The 7,935-nt window shown below is 50.7% G+C and overlaps 1 protein-coding gene and 1 long non-coding RNA gene across 7 annotated transcripts in view; one reads left to right on the forward strand and one right to left on the reverse strand.

Annotated features, from left to right (window-relative positions):
- LOC122542045 (RNA-binding protein 10-like) overlaps positions 1 to 7,935 on the forward strand; it is a 31,514-nt gene that overhangs the window by 5,932 nt on the left and 17,647 nt on the right. Inside the window, exons 2-4 of the mRNA XM_043679333.1 lie at positions 704 to 877; positions 1,207 to 1,276; positions 7,652 to 7,725. Of these exons, the coding sequence (XP_043535268.1) occupies positions 704 to 877; positions 1,207 to 1,276; positions 7,652 to 7,725 (318 nt within the window). The remainder of the gene's footprint in view (positions 1 to 703; positions 878 to 1,206; positions 1,277 to 7,651; positions 7,726 to 7,935) is intronic.
- Positions 3,857 to 6,258, reverse strand: LOC122542357. 6 transcript variants are annotated; one of them, XR_006309786.1, is made up of 6 exons: positions 5,953 to 6,258; positions 5,823 to 5,891; positions 5,547 to 5,648; positions 5,255 to 5,390; positions 4,850 to 5,010; positions 3,857 to 4,040 (listed from the first exon to the last, which is right to left on the reverse strand). It is a non-coding gene; the product is annotated as an uncharacterized LOC122542357 (long non-coding RNA). The 6 variants fall into 6 exon arrangements; XR_006309785.1 differs by having other exon boundaries at positions 5,152 to 5,390; XR_006309784.1 differs by having other exon boundaries at positions 4,850 to 5,045; positions 5,152 to 5,390.

The raw sequence follows: 7,935 nt of genomic DNA on the forward strand, positions 1-7,935 counted from the left end.
ATATATGTGTGACAGTGTCCCGTGTGTGTATATATATGTATATGTGTGACAGTGTCCCGTGTGTGTGTATATCTGTATAAGTGTCCCGTGTGTGTATATATGTGTGACAGTGTCCCGTGTGTGTGTGTGTATGTGTGACAGTCTCCCGTGTGTGTGTGTGTGTATATCTGTATATATGTGTGACAGTGTCCCGTGTGTGTGTGTGTGTATATCTGTATATATGTGTGACAGTGTCCCGTGTGTGTGTGTGTGTATCTGTATATATGTGTGACTGTGTGTATATCTGTGACAGTGTCCTGTCTGTGTGTATCTGTGGCAGTGCCCTCTGTGTTTGTGCGCGCGCGCGCGTGTAACTGTGGCAGTGTCCTCTGTGTGTGATTCTCTCTATCTGTGACAGTGTCCTCTGTGTGTTTTGTGCGTGTGCGCATGTCTGTGACAGTGTCATGTGTGTGTCTATCTGTGACAGTGTCCTCTGTGTGTGTGTGTGTGTGTGTGTGTGTGTACATGTACATGTGACCGGGCCCTGTGTGGTGGGTGTCTGTGCCGGGAGTCTTGCGTGCAAGTTTGTAGTGGTAGGTAGATGTACATTGAGTTTGGCTGTGTGTATCTGTGCGAGACTATTTGTGAGTTTGTGTAATCCTGCTAAGCCCTATTTGTTGACCTGCCTCTGGTGCTAACCCTCTCGCCGTACCACCCACTGCAGGAATATAGAGAGGACAGTGACAGTTACAAAAGCTATGAGAACACAGAAGAGCCCTTCAGCTTCCCGGGCGACGGGGACTACAGGGACCAGGACTACAGGAGCGAGTCCGGTGATGAGAAAGCCAGCAAGATCATAATGCTCCGGATGCTGCCTCAAGCAGCCACCGAAAACGATGTACGTATGAGAGAGAGAAAACAGGGCCTGAACCTTTCATCTTTAAGTTATCCTTCCACCCATTCTCCCTCGCACCAATGTCCAGTGCCAGAGATGAAATGGTGTTTCCTGTGAGGAGGAGGAGTTTGCAGTGTACTTCCAGTTTAAAAGAGAGTGCTTTATTCTGCACCTAACCCCCTGCTGTAGCTGTCCCTCTAGTCCACCGTTGTGCCTCCCTGGGCTTTGCCGACCTGGGAGCCGGAGGTGTGAAAGGTGTGATGAAGGGGTACGTGTGAAAGGAATCTGTCGGGCACCACTAGAGTTCGCTGCCTCTCCCTGTCTTGTTTCAGATCCGGGTCCAGCTGCAGTACGCCGGCTACCAGCCTCGGGAGGTGCGGCTAATGAGGAACAAATCTTCAGGTGAGAGTCTGTTGATGATTTTGAGAGAGGTCTCCTTTTGCAGCTCCTCCGTACACTCCCCGCCGCCGGCACTCGCCACCCTCCCCTCCCCTTTCTCACTCTGTTCCAGTGAGTGGTTTCAGGTTGCCGACTAGACTGTGGTGGATGTCGCTGCATGTGGTTGAGCGTAGAGAGCCTAAGGGCCCCGCTGTTGGTTGTGTTCTTCAAAGAGGAATCTTTTGAATCTGTTTGTATTTTAAACCTCCTCCTCTTTACTGTCCGTCTACACCCCCCCCAACTTCACTCCTCCCACTGCCAACGCCTAGTTTAGCATGTTGGAATCGTGCATTTCTGCTCTTGCTGCACACACCCCCCCTCCCCCCCACCAATAGCAATTTAGGAAAGCAGGTTATCTGCACGGTGAGAGCTCGGAGATGCGGAGGAGGCTGTTTGGTAGTGGTGGTGAAATGAATACCAGGTCCCTGCTGATACCACATCTGGACTACTGTGCACAGTATTGATCTTCTTATTTAAGGAAGGCAATGACAGTGTGTTGGAGGCAATTCAGAGAAGGTCTTCCAGAGTAATACCAGGAATGGGCAGATCGAGGAAAGGCTGGGCTTATTATCCGCAGGAGTGAGAGGCAACTTTTAAGATCCCGAGGGAGTCCCGGCGCGGGTAGATGTGGCGAGGTTGTGTGGGAGAATCTAGAACCAGGCTGTTCACTCTTGAAAATCGCCTGTATAAAACAGCGATGACCGTTATTATTCCTGTATCTCAGAGGGTGGTGAATCTTCCACCATTTTCTCCTGAAAAGGAGGCGGGCACAGAGTTTTTAAATGTTTTTCAGGCAAGAGGGAGAGATTCATGAAGGGCACAGGAGGATAAGAAGTTTATGGCGGTGGGGAGTAGAGCAATCAAAGCAGCCACAATCACATTGAACGGGCAAGCAGGGCTGTGTGGGGTATCCATCTCCTAACTCGTACATTTTGTACGAGTTTATGTTATTGTGGGCACTTCTTTGGATCCCCTCTGCCTGTCTCGAAACAGGGCCTGGAGTTCGGGCATCTCCCGGTCCTTTTGCAACTCACTCTCGAAGAGATTGTTCTTAAAAAAACAGGAGTGATGTTGAACTCTGAGATTCATGAACCATTTTGGGCTCCACATCGTATCAAACACGCGGGGGTGCTGAATAGCACGATAGCGTTGTTGGGAGGGGGGGGGGAGGCGAAGGCGATCACAAGGACTGAGGGGGCTGTAATGATCATGGAAGGTCAAACAGGATGGGGGCTCCTCCTCTTGAATATGGAAGGGTTCAGGTCTTTGAAATGGAGAGGGAGAGAGTTCGAGCAGGTCGGTGCTGAGATGTTTCCACTTGTACGGGGTGTGGGCAGAGGGGGATCCGTCGATGTAAGAAGGTCTCTAATAAATCCAATCAGCTAATTCTGCAGAAACATCCATCCACCGCCCCCGGAGAGAGCGGGGAGAATGTGAGAACAGCAGTTCGATTATCATTTCTCTGCTGCGAGTCTCTTCCAGCACCCTCATTACCTCCCACATCAGCTTGTCCCTGTGTTCCTTTCCTCTGTGTTTATGCAGCAACTCCCCACCCCCCGCAACTCTCCTTTCATAGTTCATAAAGTTCGAATGGTGCAAGTTCCACACTGTTTTTTGCTCCTTTGAGACGAGCGTGTTTCCTTTTTAAAAGAAAAGAGCATCTCATCTCATTGGAATTTTATTGATGTTTATGCTTTGTATGTGGGGTGTGATGGCGTTGTGGTGGGTTGTTACTATCTGGTAAGTTGGTAAGTTACGCAATTGGCATCACTTGTGTTGTTGGATGCATTGACCTCCCCACCCTGACTCCCTACCCTTTTCCCGTCCCTTTGAGCTGTGGTGCAATGAAGTGGTTCTCATCTTTTGTTTCTTACGAGGGTGAGCTAGGCTTGTGCACGGTCCCTCGCATTCACTGGAGGGGCCAGTGTGCTTTGTGACCTCTGACCTTGGGTACCGGGGCGGGTGGGAGGTGGTTGTGAAGGGAGGGCCCGGGCTGGGGCTGGTGAAAGTGTGGCACAGGCAGGGCTGTGCACAGATGAGACTCGGCAGAGCAGGGTCACTCTCTTTGCATGGGCAAGTACAGGGTTTCGACAGGCGGGTTGTTTTGGGGGGGGTGGGGTGGGGTGGGAGGGGAGATGGGGGTGTTGAGGAAGCAAAGGCCAAGCCCCTTGCCCGCCACCGATGGCGGGTGTCCCTTCCCTCTCCGTGCGCAGTGATTCACGCTCACTGCGTGGGTCTCCCAGGAAGGATCGGTGAGCATCGCCCTTGCGAAGGTGGAGCAGTTCTGCAGCGAGCTGCAAGGTTTACTGGGGCTCTTCACATGGCAGCTAAGAGCTAATCACGTTGTGTACGTCTTGAGTCACTGTCCCAGAACAGGCAATGTTGGCGATGTTCGTGCCATTTGTTCATCCATATGACAACTTCACTGGCACTTCAATAGATTATTGACAGTAATATAAGGGGTGTAGATTTGATATCCAGACGTTTCATTACCTGGCTAGGAAACATCATCAGTGGTAACGTCCAAGTGAAACTTGGAATTCGCCACTGATGATGTTACCTAGCCAGGTAATGAAACGTCTGGATATCAAACCTACAACTCAGTGAGCATAACCTACAGCTCAAACCTCAACCTCAGCTATGAACCTTCACAAATCTTGCAAAAGCAGTAATATCACCCCTGCATTTCCGTACCTGGATTACTGTCCAGTGATATAACACCCACACCCTGGATTACGGTCCAGTGATATAACACCCACAGGGGCCAGTGTGCTTTGTGACCTCTGACCTTGGGTACCGGGGCGGGTGGGAGGTGGTTGTGAAGGGAGGGCCCGGGCTGGGGCTGGTGAAAGTGTGGCACAGGCAGGGCTGTGCACAGATGAGACTCGGCAGAGCAGGGTCACTCTCTTTGCATGGGCAAGTACAGGGTTTCGACAGGCGGGTTGTTTTGGGGGGGGTGGGGTGGGGTGGGAGGGGAGATGGGGGTGTTGAGGAAGCAAAGGCCAAGCCCCTTGCCCGCCACCGATGGCGGGTGTCCCTTCCCTCTCCGTGCGCAGTGATTCACGCTCACTGCGTGGGTCTCCCAGAAAGGATCGGTGAGCATCGCCCTTGCGAAGGTGGAGCAGTTCTGCAGCTAGCTGCAAGGTTTACTGGGGCTCTTCACATGGCAGCTAAGAGCTAATCACGTTGTGTACGTCTTGAGTCACTGTCCCAGAACAGGCAATGTTGGCGATGTTCGTGCCATTTATTCATCCATATGACAACTTCACTGGCGCTTCAATAGATTATTGACAGTAATATAAGGGGTGTAGGTTTGATATCCAGACGTTTCATTACCTGGCTAGGAAACATCATCAGTGGTAACGTCCAAGTGAAACTTGGAATTCGCCACTGATGATGTTACCTAGCCAGGTAATGAAACATCTGGATATCAAACCTACAACTCAGTGAGCATAACCTACAGCTCAAACCTCAACCTCAGCTATGAACCTTCACAAACCTTGCAAAAGCAGTAATATAACCCCTGCATTTCTGTACCTGGATTACTGTCCAGTGATATAACACACACACCCTGGATTACTGTCCATTGATATAACACCCACACCCTGGATTACGGTCCAGTGATATAACACCCACACCCTGGATTACTGTCCAGTGATATAACACCCACACTCTGGATTACTGTCCAGTGATATAACCTCCCACACCCTGGATTACTGTCCAGTGATATTACCTCCCACACCCTGGATTACTGTCCAGTGATATTACCTCCCACACCCTGGATTACTGTCCAGTGATATTACCTCCCACACCCTGGGATTACGGTCCAGTGATATAACACCCACACCCTGGATTACTGTCCAGTGATATAACACCCACGCCCTGGATTACTGTCCAGTGATATAACCTCCCACACCCTGGATTACGGTCCAGTGATATAACACCCACACCCTGGATTACTGTCCAGTGATATAACACCCACACCCTGGATTACGGTCCAGTGATATAACACACACACCCTGGATTACTGTCCAGTGATATAACACCCACACCCTGGATTACTGTCCAGTGATATAACCTCCCACACCCTGGATTACTGTCCAGTGATATAACACCCACACCCTGGATTACTGTCCAGTGATATAACACCCACACCCTGGAATACGGTCCAGTGATATAACACCCACACCCTGGATTACTGTCCTGTGATATAACACCCACACCCTGGTATAACACCCACACTCTGGATTACTGTCCAGTGATATAACACCCACACTCTGGATTACTGTCTAGTGATATAACACCCACACCCTGGATTACGGTCCAGTGATATAACCTCCCACACCCTGGATTACTGTCCAGTGATATAACCTCCCACACCCTGGATTACTGTCCAGTGATATAACACCCACACCCTGGATTACTGTCCAGTGATATAACCTCCCATACCTTGGATTACTGTCCAGTGATGTAACCTCCCACATCCTGGATTACTGTCCAGTGATATAACACCCACACTCTGGATTACTGTCCAGTGATATAACCTCCCACACCCTGGATTACTGTCCAGTGATATAACCTCCCATACCTTGGATTCCGGCCAGTGATATAACCCCCCCAACCCTGGATTTTGATATAACACCCACACCCTGGATTACTGTCCAGTGATATAACACCCACACCCTGGATTACTGTCCAGTGATATAACACCCACACCCTGGATTACTGTCCAGTGATATAACACCCACACCCTGGATTACTGTCCAGTGATATAACCTCCCACACCCTGGATTACTGTCCAGTGATATAACCTCCCACACCCTGGATTACTGTCCAGTGATATAACCTCCCACACCCTGGATTACTGTCCAGTGATATAACCTCCCACACCCTGGATTACTGTCCAGTGATATAACCTCCCACACCCTGGATTACTGTCCAGTGATATAACCTCCCACACCCTGGATTACTGTCCAGTGATATAACCTCCCACACCCTGGATTACTGTCCAGTGATATAACCTCCCACACCCTGGATTACTGTCCAGTGATATAACCTCCCACACCCTGGATTACTGTCCAGTGATATAACCTCCCACACCCTGGATTACTGTCCAGTGATATAACCTCCCACACCCTGGATTACTGTCCAGTGATATAACCTCCCACACCCTGGATTACTGTCCAGTGATATAACCTCCCACACCCTGGATTACTGTCCAGTGATATAACCTCCCACACCCTGGATTACTGTCCAGTGATATAACCTCCCACACCCTGGATTACTGTCCAGTGATATAACCTCCCACACCCTGGATTACGGCCCAGTGATATAACACCCACACCCTGGATTACTGTCCAGTGATATAACACCCACACCCTGGATTACTGCCCAGTGATATAACCTCCCACACCCTGGATTACTGCCCAGTGATATAACACCCACACCCTGGATTACTGTCCAATGATATAACCTCCCACACCCTGGATTACGGCCCAGTGATATAACACCCACACCCTGGATTACTGTCCAGTGATATAACCTCCCACACCCTGGATTACTGTCCAGTTAAGTAAGCCCCGCATGTTTGTTTCGGCCAGTGTAGATTGGAAACGTTTGTTGTTGAGAGGGTTGGTGGAGCTGTGTACCGTGTAAATTGCACGAAAGGAGTGGCTGGTAAGGTGAAACTGAATCCACTATCTTGCCACTTGCTGTTTTCAGAGGTCAGGTCCGAATCTGGCCTGTAAGTAAGGCCCCCCAGGGCCTGTGCCTCTAGAACTGAGGTCACCAGTCAAAGAGCGGGGTGGGTTGTCGTTGCGCAGAGATGCACGATCTAAACTGACCTTCCTGTTGTGCGCGATATATCCAGCTCTTTGAGGTGAAGTGGCCTTTTTTTTTCTGCATTGAGTGCTGTGCTGTAGTTGTCCCACTGAGGAAGGAGGCTTGATTTCTTTTTTTACTTCATGGTGGTTTGCCAGGGAGTGGTACAGAGCAGTCTCTGCTGGGACCGAGCAGGGAATCCCGTGTTTGTTTTCAGGTGGCTGTCCGAGGGAATGAGGGGATCCCCGCCACGAGGGCTGGCTCCCCTCCCTGCTCTCAGATGGCGCCTGGCTGTCAGGGAGGGTCTCTCCCCCAGCTCTGGAGTCGTTCATGCACCCGTCCTCGGGGGCCAGGCTGCCCTGGTACCAGCCGGTGTCATTACATTCACCTCCCCCACCCCCTTTCCCGTCCCTACATCAGACTTGCCCGTGCAAACAGGGTTTCTGAGGCCTGCCGAGGAAAGGCTCCTTTGTTGTGATGAACTAACACACTCCGTCTGTATTTGAATGCTGTCTCCAGGTCAGAGCCGTGGTTTCGCCTTCGTGGAGTTTAATCACTTGCAGGACGCTACCAGATGGATGGAAGCCAATCAGGTTGCTCTGCTGCATTTGAACACACAGACACACACACAAGTACAGTCTCTGTTAATTGGGACACCCCAATGCCTGGTTCACACGGTCGCACCAGCCCGCTGCAGCACTGGGGCAGTACACTTAATACCCTGCCTGCCTGTTCAACTGTAAAACCACCTCCTGCCTCCCTCATCTCTCCTCCTTGCATATCTCTCTCTCTCTCTCTCTCTC

The sequence above is a fragment of the Chiloscyllium plagiosum genome, chromosome 39 (genome assembly GCF_004010195.1).
Source record: "Chiloscyllium plagiosum isolate BGI_BamShark_2017 chromosome 39, ASM401019v2, whole genome shotgun sequence".
NCBI lineage: Eukaryota > Metazoa > Chordata > Chondrichthyes > Orectolobiformes > Hemiscylliidae > Chiloscyllium > Chiloscyllium plagiosum.